Below are 20,718 nucleotides of genomic sequence, written 5' to 3'. Positions count from 1 at the left end.
GGGCTCTGCACAGGGTGGCTTGCGGTCCTGGTAGGTCTGCGGAGGCGATGGCGGCGCGCTTGTGGAGGCTGCTGTCCACACTCCTGGCGGTCGCCACTGCCTCCCGGGCCGAAATCGAGTCCGAGGCAGGATGGGACATGGCGGCGCCTGACCTGCTTTTCGCCGAGGGGACCGCGGCCTACGCGCGCGGGGACTGGGCCGGGGTCATCCTGAGCATGGAGCGGGCGCTGCGCTCGCGGGCCGCCCTGCGCGCCCTCCGCCTGCGCTGCCGCACCCAGTGTGCGGCCGACCTGCCGTGGGAGCCGGACCCCGACTCACCCCCGAGCCTGGCCCAGGCCCCGGGCGCCGCCGCCCTGCGCGACTTGCGCTTCTTCGGGAGCCTGCTGCGCCGCGCCGCCTGCCTGCGCCGCTGCCTCGGGCCGCGGGCCGCCCACTCTCTCGGCGAGGAGCTGGAGTTGGAATTCCACAAGCGCAGCCCCTACAACTACCTGCAGGTCGCCTACTTCAAGGTGCGGGCCGGCCTGGATCCCGGGAGCCGCTATCTTTCGGGAAGTGGTTGCTGATCGCCAGGGGAACTGGGGGGGCAGTTCCTCAGGGAACAGGGAACCTGGGAAGTGTTCGCAGGGTGAAGGCGTCCTCCTGGCTGGGGAGCTCATCTAGGACCCAGAGAGACTTGGGAAACCATTCAGGGGGCCTGCCTCGCCTGGTTCTTACGGGCAAAAGCTAACCCCAGATGTCCACCCTGGGATTAGGGTCCAGGCCAAGAAAAAATCAGCCTTTTGTTCGCGGAAATTCTCCTAGAGGGAATTGAAGTGGCAGGTTGGGTCTCAATCCTGATTTCATTGTAAGTGTCCAAGTGAGAAGCTAGGGGCTTTCTACAGTATCTTCCTTCCGGTTCGTTCTCTAATGATGCTTTTCCTGCTGCCGGGTCCAGCAGCGCTGTTTCAGGACGTGGGATTGCCACGTCGCCAGCAGGGGCTGCCTGGCTCCTCCCTGTGCGGGACCCTCTGACTCTCGGTTTCCAAAGAAAATTTTAGGGTTGCCACAGTACCTTAAGTCCAAGCGTACAGTCGGGCTGGAGGGCCTGGCTTGTGTGAGGATGGTAGGCAGCATGAACCTCCACGGAGTATTTTGTATTTATGACATTTATGAACTCCTTTGCCCTGTTCTTCACGGTATCCTGTGAAGTAAATGCTACTTTTAGTCCCATATTCTTGAGGAGTTGGAAAAGAAGAGCTGTGCTGCACATCTATTTATTCATAGTTTAACAGACCTCCGGTTTAACCTAAGGACAGAGAAACTCGAGAACCTCAGATTTCCACCCCTGCATGAGCATTCTGCTGGTGCAGTTCCCCTTCATCCCTCCTGGTTACTTAGAAGAGTACTGGATTTTCCAGACCAAAGTAATTGGGCCATGACTTTAATCATGTCACTTAACAGTGGTGGTGGTGGTGGTGGTGGTGGTGGTGGTGGTGGTGTGTGTGTGAGTGTGTGTGTGTGTGTGTGTGTGTGTGTGTGTGTTACTGTGGATTGAACCCAGCTCTGAGCTATACTCCCATACTTGAAACAGGGCCGTGCTAAGTTGCTGAGAGCCTCACTAGGTTGTGGAGACTGATTTTGAATCTCTGATTCTCCTGTCTCAGCCTCCCAATTACTGGGATTACAGGCATGAGCCACCATGCCCAGTTTAACAGCACTAATTAAAATCCTTTGACAGCTGGGCATGGTGGCACATGCCTGTAATTCCAGTATTTAAGAGGCTGAGACAGGAGGATCACAGGTTTTGGAACCAGCCTCTACAATGTAGTGAGACTCACAGCAACCTAACAAGCTCCTGTTTCAAACTAAAAAGTAATGGTGCATGCTTGTAATCCCAGTACTTGGGAGGCTGAGACAGGAGAATTGCAGGTTTGAGGCCAGCCTCAGCTACTTAGTGATTCCTCTACAACTCTCGGAGACCCTGTTTCAAAATAAAGAATAAAAATAGGGTTGGAGTGTAACTTGGAGGTAGAATGCCTCTGAGTTCAATCCCCAGTACCACAAAAAATAATAATAATAAAATGAAACAGGGGCCGAGAGTGGTAGCCCACGTTTATAATCCCAGCATTTGGGAAGCTGAGAGTTTGTGGCCAGCCTCAGCTACTTTGCAACTCAGGTCCTTTTCAACTCAGTGAGACCCTGTTTCAAGAAATAAAGAATAAAAAAAATAATAGGGCTGGGGGTGGAGCTTGAAGGTAGAATTCCCCTGGGTTTCATGACTAGTACCACACACAAAAAAATTAAAATTAAAAATAAAACAGGGATATCAGAGTTAGAATGCCCTGGTTTCCATCCCCAGTACCACAATCAATCAATCAGTAGGGTTGAGGTGTGGCTCAGAGGTAGAATACCCCTGGATTCAATCTCCAATACCCCCTCAAAAAAATCCTTTAACAAATATTTATTGACTATCTACTACATTCCAGTTCTTGGACAGATGATTAAAATGCTGGACTCATTTTTCTTGCTTTAGTGCTAAGAATCACTGTAGTGATTCTACTAAAAGGCTGTGTATTGTGGGAGCACAAAGGAGGGAGAATTAGGCTTTGTTTTAGAGAAATCAGAGACTTGTGACACTGAGCCTGTCCTAAATATTGCAACGAAGAGAGGAAGGATGGCTGTTCCCGTTAGAGGGAAAAGTGGAACTCACGCATCGTGCATTCTGGAAAAAGTACCTCGCCGTGACCGGCTTTTCAGATGTTTGTGGAGAGCAGCAGGAGAAGAGACAGAAAATTTAGTGAGGCCTAATTGGGAGGAGAATTCTGCAGGTTTCAGGCAGACATTCTGAGAACTGGGTTTTAGAATGCTAATTCTGAAACCCACTTGGAATAAGCCTTGGCAGGAGAAAGTGCTATCCGTGAAAACAAGAAAATTAGGAGACCTGTGCCTCTGTCACCAGTGTCCTCCAGAGAGAAGTAAGCTAGGTGCCGAGTGCCTGGGGATGGAGGCGCTTCGGAGGAAGAGTCGGGAGTGAAGAAGAATAGAGAAAGGCAGGACTAGTGCTCACATCCATGAAAGAAGAGACAAAAGTATTTCGAATTTCACAGTTAAAAACACTGAATTACAGAGATGGAGAATTATTAACCGTGGGTCACATAAGCAGGGCACTCCTTTTCGTGTGCATTTACTAATGTCAGTGATAAGAAGAAAAAAATCTTAGCACATGAAGGACTCCAGCTAGCGTTTATTAGCACCTCCTATACTAAGCTGGATACCATGTGTTCAAAGCTACATGGATATGATGGTTTCCACTCTTCCCAAAACAATCGTGAGTGCTATGGACAGATGGCGGATTAAGGAACTGAGTTTGGAGAGAGAGCTTTAAGTAACTTGTCTAAAGCCCAGCAAGTGAGTCATGAAAGTTAGCCCTGTTGCTGGTCTATGTGATGCCAACAATCCTCTAATTTACTTCAGGTGCCATATATGAACCTTTGTTCCTTTCATATGCTTGAGTCTAGTATTATGGCCTGTAGCACTTTTTTTCCTCTAGATTTTTTTTTCTTAATTACAAAGCTACTTTTAATACTTTGGGGTATGCCCCACAGGAATAAAAAACCCTGGGATGCCGAGTATGGTGGCGCACGCTTGTAATCCCCGCGCTTGGGAGGCAGAGACAGGAGGCTCGTGCAGGTTAGAAGCCAGCCGCGTGTGCTGGCTTAGGAGACCCTGTTTCCAAATAAAAAACAAATGTAAAAATAGGTCTGGGAGTGTAGCCTGGAGGTAGAAGGGCTTCCAGGAATCCCAGTACCACCAAAAAAAAAAAAACAACCCTGGGAAGGGGTAGCCCCCTCACCCCTGGGGAACGGCCCAAGAAGAGGGAGGCTGCCTGAGGGCCAGGAAGCACAAAAGGAACCCACTGCAGGCTCAGGGCAAAGGGATGCCCTGCGCAGGGACCTGTGACAGCCCCGTGGGAGAAAACACGAGCTGGTGCAAGCTGATGCATCCGGCTCTGGGCACAGGTGGAGGGAGAGAGGGTTGGACACGCAGCTGCTTTTCCTTTTTCTGCTTCTTCTGCTGCAGCATGATCTCACAGTGCCGGTACTGTGGGCAGCACCCAAAGCCTGTCATCTCAACAAAGTCTACTTTTACTTTTTTTTTTTTCAGTACTGGGGATGGAACCCAGGGGACCCTCTGAGCTATACCCCCAGCCCTATTTTTTATTTATTTTATTTTATTTATTTATTTTTTTTTTTTGCGGGTCTGGGGATGGAACCCAGGGGCATTTGACCTCCGAGCTACACCCCCTGCCCTATTTTTTATTCTTTATTTTGAAACTGGGTCTCACTGAGTTGCAGAGGGCCTCACTAAGTAGCTGAGGCTGTCCTCGAACTGTGATCCTCCAGGTCTCAGCCTCCCTAATGCTGGGATTAATTTGAAACAGTGTTTCACTAAGTTGCAGAGGGCCTCACTAAGTAGTTGAGGCTGCCTATGTACCCTGATCCTACTATCTCAGCCTACCAAGTACTGGGATTACAAGCCTGCGCCATCACACCCAGCTTGCTTTATCTATTCTTCTGGCAGGCAGTTCACACTGATTACCACAGGTAAAGGCCACAGCAGGGGCTCCAGCCTGCCTGCATTTGGGTCCCCTTGTTCTATAGGACACTACAGTCCCAACCCACAGATTTTTTTTTATAGCCATCTATTTTAACCTCATGAGCCATACATAGGCTTTGAGTCAGAAGTTACCATGAGCTGGGCATGGTGGCACATACTTACATTCCCAGTATTTGGGAGGCTGAGACAGGAGGATCACAGGTTTACAGCCAGCCTTAGCAATACAAGACCCTTGCAACTTAGTGAGACCCTGTTTCAACATAAACAATAAGCAAGGCATGGTGGCACACACTTGTAATCCCAGTATTTGGGAAGCTGAGACAGGAGGATTGCGGGTTCGCCAACAGCCTCAGCTACTTAGTGAGGCCCTCTGCAACTTAGAGCTTGTTTCAAAATAAAGAATAAAAAAGAGGCCAGTGTGGTGACGCACGCTTGTAATTCTAGCATTTGAGAGGCTGAGACTGGAGGATCACAGTTCAAGGACAGCCTCAGCTACTACTTGGTGAGGCCCTTTGCAATCCAGTGAGACCCTGTTTCAAAATAAAGAATAAAAAATACAGCCAGGCGTGGTAGCACACGCTTGTAATCCCCATGCTTGGGAGCCTGAGACAGGAGGATCACATAGGTTCGAAGCCAGCCTCAGCTACTTAGTGAGGCTCTCGGCAACTTAGACCCTATTAAAAAAAAATAGGGCTGCGGTGTAGCTCAGAGGTAGAAGGCCCCTGGGTTCAATTCCTAGTAACACACACACACACACACACACACACACACACACACACACACACACACAAGATTGTTAAGTGCTCTTTTTGCTCTATTCCTGAATCCTTGAAACCTTACACTTTCTCCTGCTCAGCCTCTACATTTGTTGGTTTTTTTATCTTTGCTTTTTTTTTTTTTTTTTTTTTTTTGTACTGGGAATTGAACCCAGGGGCATTCTACCTCTGAGCTATACCCTTAGCCCTCCTTCATTTTTGTTTTGAAACAGGGTCTCACTACTTGGCGAGGCTGTCCTCGAACCTGAGATCCTCATGTCTCAGCCTGCCGAGTACTGGTATTACAGGCATGTGCAACCACGCCGGCAGTCTCTACATTTGAGTCTTGACACGGATAGGTGGTTGTCAGTTATCATAGTCTCCCCATTACAGACACATCCCGCCGCGGTCCAGCTCTAGCAGAGTCGAGGTTCGTGTGAAGGTGAGGGGGAAAAACCGAGGCCGATGAGAGAAGACAACACACGATTCAGATTCGATCTTCTCCGTTTTATTCAGGATTTGTTACAACTTTTATACTATTTTGTTGGCAGAAAAGCAAGTGCATAGTCATGCAAGCAGGATCTTCAAGGACATGAAATGTTATTATTTACATACATCAGGGCGGGGTGTCAGACATTTAATTAGTCATAGTATGCTTTGTCTCACTTCATAAAACTGACTCAAACCTGATCTGATACAGTGGCTCAAACTAAGGTCAGTTTGAACTTAATGTTTGGCCCAATAACTTTATCCTTGGGCTTTGCTGTCTGAGTCTCTCACAAGCCGCTGCCCATCAGTTTTAGTCATAACGTTTATACGTAAAATTCCAATTATACATATTAATCCAAATAATCCTAAAATAATTTTATGAAAGAAAGGAATGCCAGACATACTTCATGGGGGATCTACGCCGTTGCGGATCCCCTGATCGAGCTTTCTCAAGATCTACATGAAATTGCTGTGGCAACATCCACTATGCCCTTTGTTTGAAAGAAGAATGTTTGTACCACTGAAGCATTACCTCTTAAATTTTGGGGAGCCGCTAAGTCTGATTTGAGAAATAGCTCCACACTGGTCCAGGCTGCACGCTCAGTGCCCCAGTATGTGGTCCCCGCCGTAGGCATGTGTTCTGGGCTGGCAAGGGCTGGGCATGCTGAGTGAAAACTCAGGCTGGGGGAGGCTGGCATTTCCTGTTTGCCATGGACATCTAGACACAAGCCTTCAGCGTTTAGAGGTGAGAATCACATTCTGTGCTTCATCCTTAGATAAATAAGCTGGAGAAAGCTGTATCAGCAGCACACACCTTCTTCGTGGGCAATCCTGAGCACACGGAGATGCGGCAGAACCTAGACTACTATCAAACCATGTCTGGAGTGAAGGAGTCCGACTTCAAGGACCTCGAGGCTAAGCCCCATATGGTGAGAAAGACTTTATCTCCTTCTCTGTCTCTGTTTGAAAAGTAACATTTACTACGATTGCTTTCTGATTACAGAAATTATGTGTATTCAATGTACAACATTAGGAAATATAAATAAGTATAAAACAAAGGAATCATTGGTAATTTTGCCACCTAAAGAAAACCAGTAGTAGCCAGGCGTGGTGGCGCACACTTGTAATCCCAGCATTCGGGAGGCTGAGACCAGAGGATCACAGGTCGTGGACAGCCTCAGCTACTTAGTGAGACCCTCCACAACTTAGTGAGACCCTGTTTCAAAATAAAGAATAAAATAGGGGAGGGGGTGTAGCGTAGAAGCTCGGAAGTCAAATGCCTCTGGGTTCCATCCCCAAACCCGCAAAAAAAAAGAAAAAAAGAAAACCAATGGTGGAAGCCAGGCATGGTGGTACACACTTATAACACCAGTACTTAAGAGGCTGAGACAAAAGGATCACAGGTTCACAGCCAGCCTCAGCTAGTTAGTGAGGCCCTTTGCAACTTAGTGAGACCCTGTTTCAAAATAAAAAATAAGGCTGGGCGTGGCAATGCACGCTTATAATCCCAGCATTCAGGAGGCTGAGACCGGAGGATCATGGTTCGTGGACAGCCTTAGCTACTTAGTGAGGCCCTCTGCAATTCGTTGAGACCCTGTTTCAAAATAAAGAATAGGAGCTGGGGGTAGTGGTGCATGCTTATAATCCCAGCATTTGGGAGGCTGAGACAGGAGGATACAGGTTCACAGCCAGCCTCAACTACTTAATGAGGCCCTTTGCAACTCAGTGAGACCCTGTCAAAATAAAGACTAAAATATATATATATATATGGCTGGGAGTGTGGCTTGGAGGTAGAATGCCCCTGGGTTTCATCCCCAGTACTGTCAAAAAAATAAATAAAAAATAAAAAATAGGGTAGGGGATGTAGCTCGGGGGTCGAATGACCCTGAGTTCCATCCCCTGACCTGCAAAACAACAACAAAATAAAGAAGAAAATAAAATAGGGAAGGGGCATCTTGCTCAAAGGTAAAATGCCCCTAGGTTTAATCCTCAGTACTGTAGAGGGAAAAAAATGTAGTACTTGGGAGGCTGAAACAGGAGGATCACAGATTTAAGGGCACCCTCAGCAACTTAGTGAAACCCTGTTTTGAAATAAAAAAGGAAAATAGGGCTGATGATATAGCACAGAGGTATAAGGTACCTGGGTTCAATCCCCAGTACCACACACACACTCAAAGTAAATGTTTGTAAATCTCAAAAGAAACACTTTTTTTTAAATTTTACAATGGGACTGTTCTAAAGCGGTCCATTATAAAGGACTTCATTATATAGCAGTCACCCAGAACCAAGCATGGTGATACATGCCTGCAATCCCAGTACTTAGGAGGCTGAAACAGGAGAATTGCAGGTTCCAGGCCAGCCTCAGCAACATAATAAAACTCTCAGCAACCTAGGGAAACCCTGTTTCAAAATAAAAAATAAAGCCGGGCATGGTGGTGCATACTTGTAATCCCAGCACTTGGGAGGCTGAGATACGAGGATTGCATGGGTTCGAAGCCAGCCTCAGCTACTTAGTGAGGCTCTCGGCAACTCAGTGAGACCCTGTTTCCAAATAAAATATAAAATAGGTCTGGGAGTAAAGCCCGGAAGGAGAAAGCCCCTGGGTTCCACCCCCAGTACCACCGAAATAAATAAATAAAAATAAATAAATAAAAAGGGCTAGGGGTATAGCTCAGGGTTCGATTCCCAGTACCACCACACAAAGAAATAGTAGCCATCCCAATCATCTCTTTCCACCTACTACTGAGAAGCAGGAATTAGGACCCTGGCACTGTTGACAGAGGGCAAGGTAGAGGGGTTCCCCTGAGCCAAGCCTGAGTTCTCCTTCTTCCCAGTAGCATGAGTTTCGGCTGGGAGTGCGACTCTACTCAGAGGAGCAGCCGCAGGAAGCTGTGCCCCACCTAGAGGCGGCGCTACGGGAGTACTTCGTGGCTGATGAGGAGTGCCGTGCCCTCTGTGAAGGGCCCTATGACTATGATGGTTACAATTACCTGGACTACAACGCCGACCTCTTCCAGGCCATCACAGGTGTGTGCACGTCAGAGTCCCACGCCACTCGGCCGCCCAGGGCTCAAAGACCAGTGTCCTGGTAACATGGACACAGCATAGAAAGCCTTCTTCCTCCATTTCTTAAGTCTGGGAATCTGACTAGAAATTGCTTCCACTTGAATTTCTTCCTGTTGACCAGAACTTGAATCCTGAAGAGTGACATCATGGTTATTCCCACATTTTTCTATTCCTATCAGATCATTATGTCCAGGTCCTCAGCTGTAAGCAGAACTGCGTCACCGAGCTGGCTTCCCACCCGAGTCGAGAAAAGCCCTTTGAAGACTTCCTCCCGTCACACTATAATTATCTGCAGTTTGCTTACTATAACAGTAAGGCCCACTTTCTTTCCTCTCTCTATTGCCTTAACTAAGAAGCGAGGCAGGCAGGCGGGCTGATAGAAGCTCTACCTCTTTAACATATCTGGCTTCTCTGGTGATCCCTATGTACTCTGTTATGAGCCATTGGTTCGGGAAGTGGGTTCTAGTGGGTTCTAGCAGCTCAAATAGCTGGGGGGGGGGGCTTGGGCCTGTGTGTGCACTCGCTCTCTCTCACACACACACACATCCTTTCAGTCACATATGTAATTTAGTTTTGCAGTTGAATTAAAAGTAATAGCAAAAGCCAGGCATGGTATTGCACACTTATAATCCCAGCATTAAGGAGGCTGAGACTGGAGGATAGCGGTTTGCAGACAGCCTCAGCTATTTAGTGAGGCCCTCTGCAAATTAGTGAGACGCTGTTTCAAAATAAAGAATAAAAAATAGGGCCGGGGTGTATAGCTTGGAGGTAGAATGCCCCTCGGTTCCATCCCCAGACCTGCAATAATAATAATAATAACAACAACAAAAACAACAACAAAAGTAAAAAGCTGAGTGTGGTGGCGTACGCTATAATCCCAGTGCTTGGGAGGCTGAGACAGGAGGATCACACAGGTTCAAAGCCAGCCTCAGCTACTTAGTGAAGCTCTCAGCAACTTAGTGAGACCCTGTTTCCAAATAAAGTATAAAAATAGGTCTGGGAGTATAGCCCGGAGGTAGAAAGCCTCTGGGTTCCACCCCCAGCACCACCAAAAAAAAAAAGTAAAGATGTAGTACTGTTTAAATCAGCTCACGGGGCTTTTCAGCCCTCATCCCTTTGCACAGCACCAGTGCTGGGGAGAGACTATCAGTATCCAGAAAGTCAACAAATTAGCAAGTCTTCACTGAGTTCCTGCTGCTCACCGAGCATTAGCATACTAGGGAGGATTCAGCTGTAACTGAGTTGAGGAGACCTAGCAACATGAACAAAAGCTGCCAAAGAGGCGATCTGCTATTGCGATCGGCCCCTCTCTGCTGAAGAGCTATAGGAAAAAGGAGGTAGGAAGACAGGGGGATGTTCCTGAGATTGTGAGGTAGGATATTGACAGGTGTTTGGATTATCTGTGAATTTTTATTTTTTATTTTTATTTTTTTATTTTTTATTTTTTTGGTAGTACTGGGAATGGAACCCAGGGGCCTTCTACCTCCGGGCTACACTCACAGACCTATTTTATATTTTATTTGGAAACAGGGTCTCTTAAACCAGCTGAGGCTGGCTTCGAACCTGCCCGATCCTCCTGTCTCAGCCTCCCAAGCGCTGGGATTACAAACATGCGCCACCACGCCCAGCTATCTGTGAATTTTTAAAGACACGGGCATGCAGAGAGTTCTCATTCTTTGCTGTTTCAATGGCAAGCAGCCTTGAGGAGAGTGAAACTGTCAAATCAGTTGTATATTCTGTGCGTTTCCACCTTGACCTGTCACCATGGCCTCGGGCTTTGCTGAGGCTGGACACTTAGGGGTTCCTGTACCCAGGATTAGGCCCTCTTCTCAGCCATTTTTTCTTTGCTTTGCAGTTGGGAATTACACACAGGCGATTGAATGCGCGAAGACCTTCCTCCTCTTCTTCCCCAGCGACGAAGTGATGAACCAGAATCTGGCCTACTATGCGGCTGTGCTCGGAGAGGAACAGGCCAGCGCCATTGGCCCCCGCCAGGTGAGAGACTTGCTTCAGGAGGGGAGGGGGCCCTGGAGGCTCAGAGAGGCACTCACAGAGAAGCATCGGGAGGATGGGAACACGCCCGCACCATCCGGGCCCAGCATACCTCCAAGTGGGCCCACAAGGCAGAACCGTGAAGGGACTGTTCTGCACCCCGCAGCACCCACTCGGGGACCCTGATGTCATCTGGCCAGGTTCAGGCCCAGTCTCCTTTATGCTAGGTTTGTTTTTCCGCACCTGTTCTGTCTCCGTTCTCCTCTCTGTCCCACCTTCTCCCTCCTGTGGTCTGTTCTCACCTGTGCTTCAGCACTTTCCCCATCTGGTTCCAAAACAAGGAGAAAAATCTATACAGCACAGACTGCTACTGTGAGGGGAAGCCAGGCTTCCTCCTTCCTGGCGTTGGAATCCTGAGTCTCCCAGGGAAAATAGTCCTCTTGCCGGCCCCTCCCATGCAGAGACCCGCTTTATGCAGTAGCCCTCTCTGGCCACTAGATGGTGGTCGTCTGGCTTTCAGATGGCACTTGTTTCTTTGTCTTGGTTGGTTAACACCTTTTTTTTATGGTCATATAAATGAATCTAGAGAAGGGAGGGAAAATTACCTATGCAGTCAGCTCTACCATTTTTAATTAGAGCTCTCTTCCTGGGAAAAGGGCAGCTACCCCATGTGGAGCCCCTGTCTGGGCGGAGCACTGTGCTGGCTGGTCTCGCCCTTCCCACTGTAGCCATGAGGGCTGCAGATGAAGTAAGGGGCGCTGTGGCCTGTGGCTGCTTCGTGGTGACTGGACTGTCCTCTGCTCCGTCCAGCGCAGGCATGGTTCCTGACACGTAGCTGGCACTCTGTAAGTCAGTGTTGCGTGAGTGACAGCAGTGGGGTTTGCTTCCAGCAGCCTTCTTGAGTCATTGGAGAGGGTTAAATGCGATGACACCAGGGCTTGGGGTCTGGCACTTGCTGAAGAAGGCCAACAATTTGAACTCCTTAGAAGGGAACTTCCATCGTCCTCTGGGTAATTGCAGTAGCTGACAGGCCTCGTGGACTCCTTCAACGCTCTCCTCCTTCACCTGCCTCGTTTGTTACCTCAACTAGTGATGTCTTCTTTTTTTCTTCCTTCCTTCTGCTGCTGCCGGGAGGCTAGCAGGGCACCTAGGGAAGAGTGACCCCGGAGAGGACTCGGTTTCTGTGCCCTGGGTAAGCCCTACCCATGGGCCCAGGTGGGAGGCCCGAGTGCCAGGCCCAGCAGTTCTGCAGCTGCGTCTTCAGGGAGGGATCGGGTCTGGCCTGCCCGAGGGGAGGCAGGTGGCAGAGTAGAAAGCACCTGGGCCGGAGGAGGAAAGACCTAGGTTTGTTCCTCAATTTTCTGGGGTGTCAACTTAAACAAGGTGCACATTCCTCCGCACCTCAGTTTGTTCAGCTGTGAAGGGAGGATAACAGTGTCCACCCAGAGGTTAAATGATGTAGCCTTTATATGATGCTGGAGCTGGGCGTGGTGGCACACACGCCTCTAATCCCAGTACTTGAGAGGCTGAGACAAGGAGGATTGAAAGCCTGCGGCCAGCCTCGGCAATTTAGTAAGACACTGTTTCAAACTAAAAAATAAAAAACAAAGAGGGCTGGGTGTGTAGCTCATAGGTAGAGCATCCCGGGTTCAATCCCAGGACCCCTCTCCCCCCAAAAAGATTAAATGACAACCAGGACGCTGGGCATGGTGGTACACACTTGTAATCCAGTGACTTGGGAGGCTGAGAGAGGAGGATCACAAGTGTGAGGCCAGCCTGGGTGACTTGGTGAGACTCTGTCTAAAAATGTTTAGAGGGCTGAGGTGCAGCTGAGTGGTACTTGCTCCTGGGTTCAGTCCTCAGTACTGGGGGAGATAAAAAGCTAACAAGGGAGTCGCCTAACACCCAGACCCCCTGCCCAAGTGCTGGGCTCCTGCAGGAGTCCAAGAGGACTTCTCCTTCTGTGGCTCGTATTTCCTCCTCTGAGGAGCATCACAGAGAGGGGAGGTGTAGAGTGCCAGGGAGAGCCACCCCAGAACTAAGGGGCAGACTGTCTCCCCAGAGCGCCCAGGAGTACCGGGAGCGCAGCATGCTGGAGAAGGAGCTGCTCTTCTTTGCATATGACGTCTTTGGAATTCCCTTTGTGGATCCGGTGAGTTAGGGCGGGAGCTGAAGGAGAGTGGGGACTGAGGAGTGGCACTGAAGGTGGGGGAACCCCGCACCCCTCTGGGGAGAAGCAGTCAGGGGCTAGGCTTGGGATCTGTGGTCCTGGAGGACGGGAGACACGCGGGGATGAAGGGGTGGGTTTGGAGCGCTCCCACCTCTTCCTCTAAAGGGAGGCCGGTGGCGAGGCAGGTTTCATCACGGACACTGGAAGGTGAAGTCATCGGCCTGCCTTGCTCACGCTTTCCTGGACCTCCTTCAGGACTCGTGGACTCCAGAAGAGGTGATTCCCAAGAGACTCCAGGAGAAACAGAAGTGAGGCCCTTGAAGAAACTGCATGATCGGATCGGTCCGCGAAGCACTTGAGGCTTCCTGCGCCAGGCAGATGGGAGCTCCCGGCCGGGGGCGGCGGGGCCAGCCGGGATGCCGGGGTGGGCACCCAGGGCTGGGCCCAGCACGGCCCTCAGAGCTGTTGTGCTCACAGGTCAGAACGGGAAACTGCCGTGCGCATCTCCCAGGAGATCGGTAACCTCATGAAGGAGATCGAGACTCTTGTGGAAGAGAAGACCAAGGAGTCGTTGGACGTGAGCAGGCTTACGCGGGAAGGTGAGAGCATAAAGCCCGGGACTTATTGGTGGTCATGGGGGCAGCGAGGCAGGTTACCCCACATGTGCCCGGCGGCACTTCCCCCAGCAGTGCACAGCTCGTAGTGGGCCGGCCTCCATGTGATGCTCGGGTATGGGGACTGAGGCTCACCACAGCCTCCTTCCTAACTCACCTGGCAAGATCGCTGAGAACTGGCATTTGGCCACCTCCCCAACTCTGACACCTCCCCACTCCGTGTCACAGTTAAGACTAGTGTATTCACTTCAGTAAGCATGTAAGAGGACAAAACTCATTTGTCCCCCACTCCAAACTCCCTCTGTCTTCCACCACTCATCTGTTACCAAGACTCAAAACCTCCTGGTGTCCATTGCTCCTCTTCCTATCTTGCCTCTCCGTCCAGTCCAGGGCAGGCCCACAGCGATGCTCCACACTGCTCTCCTTCCCAGCTCTCTTGCCTGCTTCTCTTTCGTTGCCTTGGGCCTGCTTAGTCACCTTCTCTCCACTCTCCTCACCCAGTGTGCCCTCGTCCCTCCCAGTCAGGTGCCAGGCCGGGATCCCGAAGCCAGCCTCAGCAACTTAGACTCTATCTCCAAAAAGCAAAATAAAATAAGGCTGAGGGTATAGCTTGGAGGTAGAATCCCTGAGTTCAGCCTCCTGCAGTACAGCACCACCACCACAACAAAAAGCCTCCGTTGCCCTACCCTTCCTTTTGAGCTCCCACAGGCCTTGCAGCCTGCCTTGTGCTGGTGTTGTGTGACTGTGGAAAGGTGCTGTGTCCAGGGGTTAGCCCCTCTCCTTGTCTGGCCCGGCGCCATGCACTCGCTAAGGCCTGAGCACGTAGATGGGGTTGAATGGCGTGTCTAGAAGAGTGCAGGAGACACACAGAACCAGAGGGACGAATGTTGGCCGCTGCCCTGCCTTTGCATAAATCCATGGTGGCTAGTTTAACAAAACTGCATGTGGAAAGAATTTGTCCAACATTTTTCTTTTCAGAGCACTTTCACTGTTTTTTCTCTTACTTCTCATAACTAGCCAGGCAGATTGTAAGATCCTTATTTTACATAAAGGATAGGCCCATCTGATGGTAGCCAACATTTCTGAATGTTTACTATGAGTCCAGTCAAATACTAAGCTTTTAACTTGCCTTAACATCAAATGGCATCAAACTTAGGAGGTGGCTACTGTTTGAAAGGCTTATAAAAATTAACCTCAAAGAGGTTAAGTAACTTGCTAAAGCCAGACAGCTAAGTGGGGATCCAGAAGTCTAGCCCAGTTCTTTCTGATTCTAGAGCTTAGGTTTTTCAGAACATGTGTATGATATTTACTTAAGAATTTGCGCAGGCCCAGGAGCCAGTAGCTACTTGGTGATGGAGCCAGGAGTAGGATTCGGATCTCACCTCGTCTTTTAACTCCAAGCTCTGTCCTCTGGAAGTGGCTGAGTAGGAGAGTTCTCTGGTGACTAGGGAACAACAGGGATTTCTGTTCCTTAGGAGGAGGCAGGGGACACAGCCACCTTTGCCTTTGCTTTGCAGGAGGCCCCCTGCTCTATGACGGCATCAGTCTCACCATGAACTCCAAACTCTTGAACGGCTCCCAGAGGGTGGTGATGGACGGCATGATCTCTGCCGACCAGTGTCAGGAGCTGCAGAGACTGACCAACGTGAGGGAAGCCCAGCAACCACGCCTTCCTCCTATGGTCCCAGTGTCCCCGCTTGGAACCTTTGTTGCCCCGTGCTGCCCACACCCCACCACCTTTTACCAGGCCCTCAGCTGCCCTCGCTAACCTCACCTTGTTTTGGGGGCTCATAGGCAGCAGCAACCTCAGGAGATGGCTACCGAGGCCAGACCTCCCCACACACCCCCAATGAGAAGTTCTATGGTGTCACTGTCTTCAAAGCTCTCAAGGTAAATCAATCCTAGGCAGCCCAGAGTGTGGAGAAGAGGGGAGGCTGCCCATTTGAAGGGGTGGAAAAGGAGAGGTTGAGGCTCTGGAGAGAAGTGAGGAATAGTAGTAGAAAAGGAAAAGGTGTCTTATTGGTGACATTCCAGTTGCCTCCATTGAGGACAAGTTTGTTAAATGAGATAACTTGAATCTTGGCTGTTAGACCAAGTGTCATAATAGTGAACACCAGGCATGGTGGTGAACGCCTATAATCCTAGTACTTGGGAGGCTGAGACAGGAGGATCACAGATTCGGGGCCAGCCTCATCAACTTAATGAAACTCTGTTTCAAAAGGCTGGTGGAAGCCCAACATGGTGGCGCACGCTTGTAATCTCAGCATTTGGGAGGCTGAGACAAGAGGATCTGGGTTCATGGCCAGCCTCAGCTACTTAGTGAGGCCCTCTGCAGCCTGGTGCTGCAGTGTCCCTGGTGGCCCAGAGAAGGACATTCGAGGCAGCTGACCCCCGGTCTCCTTGGCAGCTGGGGCAGGAAGGGAAGGTTCCCCTGCAGAGCGCCCACCTGTACTACAACGTGACCGAGAAGGTCCAGCGAGTCATGGAGTCCTACTTCCTACTCAGTGAGACCCTGTTTGAAAATAAAGAATAAAAAATAGGGCTGGGGGTGTAGCTTGGAGGTAGAATGCCCCTGGGTTCCATCCCCAGTACCGTAGAGGTGTAGCTCAGAAGTAGAATACCCCTGAGTTCAGACCTCAGTTCCAAAAAAAAAGTGGTGAACAAGACAAAGACTGGTACCCAGAGCTATAGGTATACTTGCTGAAAAATGGCTGATTCCTGAACAAGATGCACAGGGAAAGCTGGGCGTGGTAGTGCATGCTTGTAATCCCAACATTTGGGATGCTGAGGCAGGAGGATAGTGGGATCTTGGGTTCATGAACAGCTTCAGCTACTTAGTGAGGTAACTCACTGAGACCCTCTTTGAAAATAAAGAATAAAAAATTGGTCTGGGCATGTAGCTAGGTGGTAGAATGCACCACACACACACAAAAAAAAAAGATGCACAGGGAATTTATGATGAGTTTTAGAGGAGAAAGAGTAATATGGCAGGGGGCTGGATATAGGGAGCAGAGAGAGTGCACTTTCAGCAGCAGCTGGGGATGCTCACGTGGGGCGCTTGTGGGCAGGCCTGGTGCTGTAGTGTCCCTGGTGGCTCAGAGAGGGACATTCGAGGCAGCTGACCCCCGGTCTCCTTGGCAGCTGGGGCAGGAAGGGAAGGTTCCCCTGCAGAGCGCCCACCTGTACTACAACGTGACTGAGAAGGTCCGGCGAGTCATGGAGTCCTACTTCCGCCTGGACACCCCTCTCTACTTCTCCTACTCTCACCTGGTGTGCCGCACCGCCATCCAAGGTGGGTCCGGTCACTCCTGCAGTCTCCCCTGAGCAGCACGGTGCTGGGCCCTGAGAACAGGATGCAGCCCTTTCGTCTCAGTTGGAGAACCAGTGCAATCAACGGGGCAGCAACCAACCTCCTGAGTGCAGCAGTAGCCTGGGGAGTTACCGTCGACTGACCTGGGATCAGGAGGGCTTCCTGGGCAGACTTGAGGATGAATTCACTTGTGGAGTTGACAGGGGCTTAAAAAGATGGCAAACCAGAGAGACCAGTGGATCAGAGGAACAGAGGCATTGAACAGCCTGGGAGTTGAGGGAACTAGGAAAATTGCCAAATTATGGAGAACTACATTCTGGAGTTTGTTTTGTCCTACCAATCAGTCATGAGTGATGAGATAACTTGTTGCAAGCTCTCTATTACTAATTGTTGAATATTACTAAAATGTTGAACTTGTGAAAGAGCTGCTTAATCCACAGGTCAGAGCAGATGCGAGGTTATTCCTCATTCTGCCCCTTACCTGTCCTTTTGCCTTCCCGAGCAGGGTGAGGTGCGGCCGGGTTCAGGGATCACGTGGCCACAGCTGCCTCTGCCAAGCTGTAGTCTTGTATGCGGGAATTAGAGGGCTTTTCTCTCCCTCCGGATGTTTGGAATTCTATGAAAATCTGGGCACACCCAAGGAATCTATCAAGCATGAGAGCGTGTGTCTTGGGGACCCAAAGTGGAAGAGCGCAACCCCAGGGCAGGGAGTGGCGGAGTCATCTAGCATCTGAGGATTCCACAAGAGCTTTGTGTTTTTGTTTTTGTTTTTTGATCCTGGGGATGGAACCCAGGGGAATTCTACCTCTGAGCTACCCCCCCCCCGCCCGTTATATATATATATTTTTTTGATACAGAGTGTCACTTAGTTGCTGAAACTGTCCTCAAACCTGTGACCCTTCTGTCTCAAGCTTCCAAGTACTACAATTCTAGGAATGTGCCACCACACTTGGCTGAGACCTTTGCATTTATTTATTTATTTATTTATTTATTTATTTATGTGGTACTGGGTTGGACCCAGGAGCATTCTACCTCTGAGCTAAACCCCAAGCCCTATTTATTTATTTTTTATTATTATTTTATTTTGGGGTGTGTTTGTATGTGGTTCTGGGGATTGAACCTAGAGGCATTCTACCTTCAAGCTATACTCCCAGCCTGATTTATTTATTTATTTTACGCTACTCGGGATTGAACCCACGGGCATTCTACCTCCAAGCAATACCTTCAGCCCTATTTCTTCTTCTTTATTTTTGAAACAGGGTGTCACTAAGTTGTGGAGGACCTTACAAACCTGTGATCCTCCTGTCTCAGCCTCCCAAGTAACTGGTATTAAAAGCATGTACCACCACACCTAGCTCTATTTTTTTATTTTTAAACAGGATCTCACGCCGGGCGTGGTGGCGCACGCTTATAATCCCCACGCTTGGGAGGCTGAGACAGGAGGATCGCGCAGGTTCGAGCCAGCCTCAGCTACTTAGTGAGGCTTTCAGCAACTTAGTGAGACCCTGTTTCCAAATAAAATATAAAAAAGGTCTGGGAGTATAGCCCAGAGGTAGAAAGCCTCTGGGTTCCACCCCCAGTACCACAAAAAATAAATAAATAAATAAATAAATAAATAAATAAATAAATAAATAAAAATAAACAGGATCTCATTAAGTTGTAGAGGGCCTTGTGTTGCTGAGGCTGGCCACAACCTATGATACTCATGTCTCACCCTCCCAAGTACTGGGATTACAAGCATGTACCACCATGCCTGGCTAAAATGAATCTTTTAAAAACAAGGGTCTTGACGAGCGTGGTGGCATACACCTGTAATCCCAGTACTTGGGAGATGGGGACAGCAGGCTTGCAGGTTTGTGGCCAGCCTCAGCAACTCTGGCTTCCTGTTTCATACAGTCTAGCTGCACTCAGCCCGGAATCTGCCTCCTAAGAGCTCCACAGTCCTGCCACTACACCCAGACCTCTACATTTTGGCTTAGCCAGACAACCCCCAGTTCACTTACCATTTCCGTAGACGCAGACACATTGTGGGAAGCACCCCCATCCCCACCCCGTACCAAAAAGAGAGCTAGGTGTCTCCCAGGGTGCCCAGCACTAACACAGTTACGTTGGCCCAGAGGCCCAGGCTGAGAGGAAGGACAGCAGCCATCCCGTCCACGTGGACAACTGCATCCTGAACGCCGAGGCCCTCGAGTGCGTCAAGGAGCCCCCCGCCTACACCTTCCGGGACTACAGGTGAACGGGTGGCGGGTGTGGTGCGAGGGGAGCCCTTGGTGCCCCGCGCTCTGCCTCTCCACTTTCATGTGTGTGCACAGGGCCCAGGTGTCCCTCCGCCCCTGCCCCTGGAGTACGACAGCCCTTGTGGAGTATGGGGAGCCACTCACATGAGTGGGGCGGTGCAGAAGCACCCCAGTCAGAGCACTAGGGTCTCGGTGAGGGTGGAGGCTGTGGGCTGTGGCTTCACAGAAGCTTCTGGAAGGCATCCTTATGGAAGGCTGCCTCCAGCTGCCGGCTGGAACATGGGGAGCTGAAGGCCCCGAGGCACGGGAGGAGACGGCCATGTTCCCATGTCCCTGCCTTCCCCAGTGCCATCCTTTACCTAAATGGGGACTTTGACGGAGGAAACTTTTATTTCACTGAACTGGATGCCAAGACGGTGACAGTGAGTACTCCCTTGTCCTCATCCCCAGGAGACAGAAACCCTGTTTTCTGGAGTTGATGTCCCCCCAGGTGCAGTGCACAGAATGACCAGGCGGGCTTCCTCATGGCCCCTTCCCTAAACCAGGAGCGCTGAGACTGCTCAGCTGCTAAGCCAGGTGTGGCAGTGCATGCTGTAATGCTACTACTTCAGGAGGATTGCGGGCTAGTGGGGCCCTCAGCAACTTAGGGACCAGTAAAAAAATAAAAAAAGCTGAGGATATGGCTTGGGGGTAGAATGCTCCTGAGTTCCATCCCCAGTACCAAAGGGAAACTGGACATGTCACTGCCGCTCTAAAGGACCCTCAGCTCTGGGCTCTGCCAACCTGGAACTGCCCTCAGCTCTCCCAAGTCTTTCTCCTGTGTGCCCCCTGCAGGCAGAGGTGCAGCCGCAGTGTGGAAGGGCGGTGGGGTTCTCCTCAGGCACGGAAAACCCGCACGGAGTGAAGGCCGTCACCAGGGGGCAGCGCTGTGCCATCGCCCTGTGGTTCACCCTGGACCCTCGACACAGCGAGCGTGTAAGGACTGTCCTGGGAGGCCCGGGTTCCCCCTCCCCCTGCCCCAACCCTCAGTCAGTGGTGTAGTCACAACGGAAGGAGCCCCGGGGGCAGGACTCGGAGCTCTACACAGCCACCGTGGCTGCGTGCCGGGCCTCCCTGGGCTTCTTACTGTAGGGCGGCGGCCGAGGTAGGGAACCATGAGTCTGGGTTCCCTCCTTGGGCCCACCTCAGCTGTCTTGTCAGCGCATGGGGCCCTGGGGAGGACATGAGCTCAAGGGCCATACGTGGCACTGTCCACGTTGTTCTCCAGGAGGCTGAACCAGATGAGTGCCTGGCCCGGGCCTCTCTGAGTGGGCGGGGCCTGTCCTTGCAGGACAGAGTGCAGGCCGACGACCTGGTGAAGATGCTCTTCAGCCCAGAGGAAGTGGAACTCCCCCAGGAGCAGCCCCTGCACACTGAGCAGGGGCCCTCCCCACCTGCAGAAGAGGCTCTCTCAAGCAGCGAGTCGGGGCACAAGGACGAGCTATGA

The 20,718-nt window shown here is 50.6% G+C and overlaps 1 protein-coding gene across 1 annotated transcript; it reads left to right on the top strand.

The window, feature by feature from the left end:
* Positions 1–47: 47 nt before the first annotated feature.
* On the top strand, positions 48–20,718 carry P3H1 (prolyl 3-hydroxylase 1; the record flags this gene model as incomplete). Its single annotated transcript, XM_080692298.1, has 15 exons — positions 48–509; positions 6,617–6,769; positions 8,678–8,867; positions 9,086–9,217; positions 10,762–10,901; positions 12,961–13,050; positions 13,324–13,376; positions 13,546–13,667; positions 15,200–15,327; positions 15,477–15,572; positions 16,824–16,974; positions 19,110–19,227; positions 19,579–19,654; positions 20,067–20,207; positions 20,563–20,718. 15 exons carry the CDS (start codon positions 48–50, stop codon positions 20,716–20,718), a joined length of 2,208 nt encoding a protein of 735 aa, XP_080548424.1.

The sequence above is a fragment of the Muscardinus avellanarius genome, assembly GCF_963383645.1.
Source record: "Muscardinus avellanarius genome assembly, chromosome: 3".
Classification (NCBI taxonomy): domain Eukaryota; kingdom Metazoa; phylum Chordata; class Mammalia; order Rodentia; family Gliridae; genus Muscardinus; species Muscardinus avellanarius.
The sequence above is the reverse complement of the archived record's forward strand: the minus strand, read 5'-3'. Positions and strand labels throughout refer to the sequence as shown.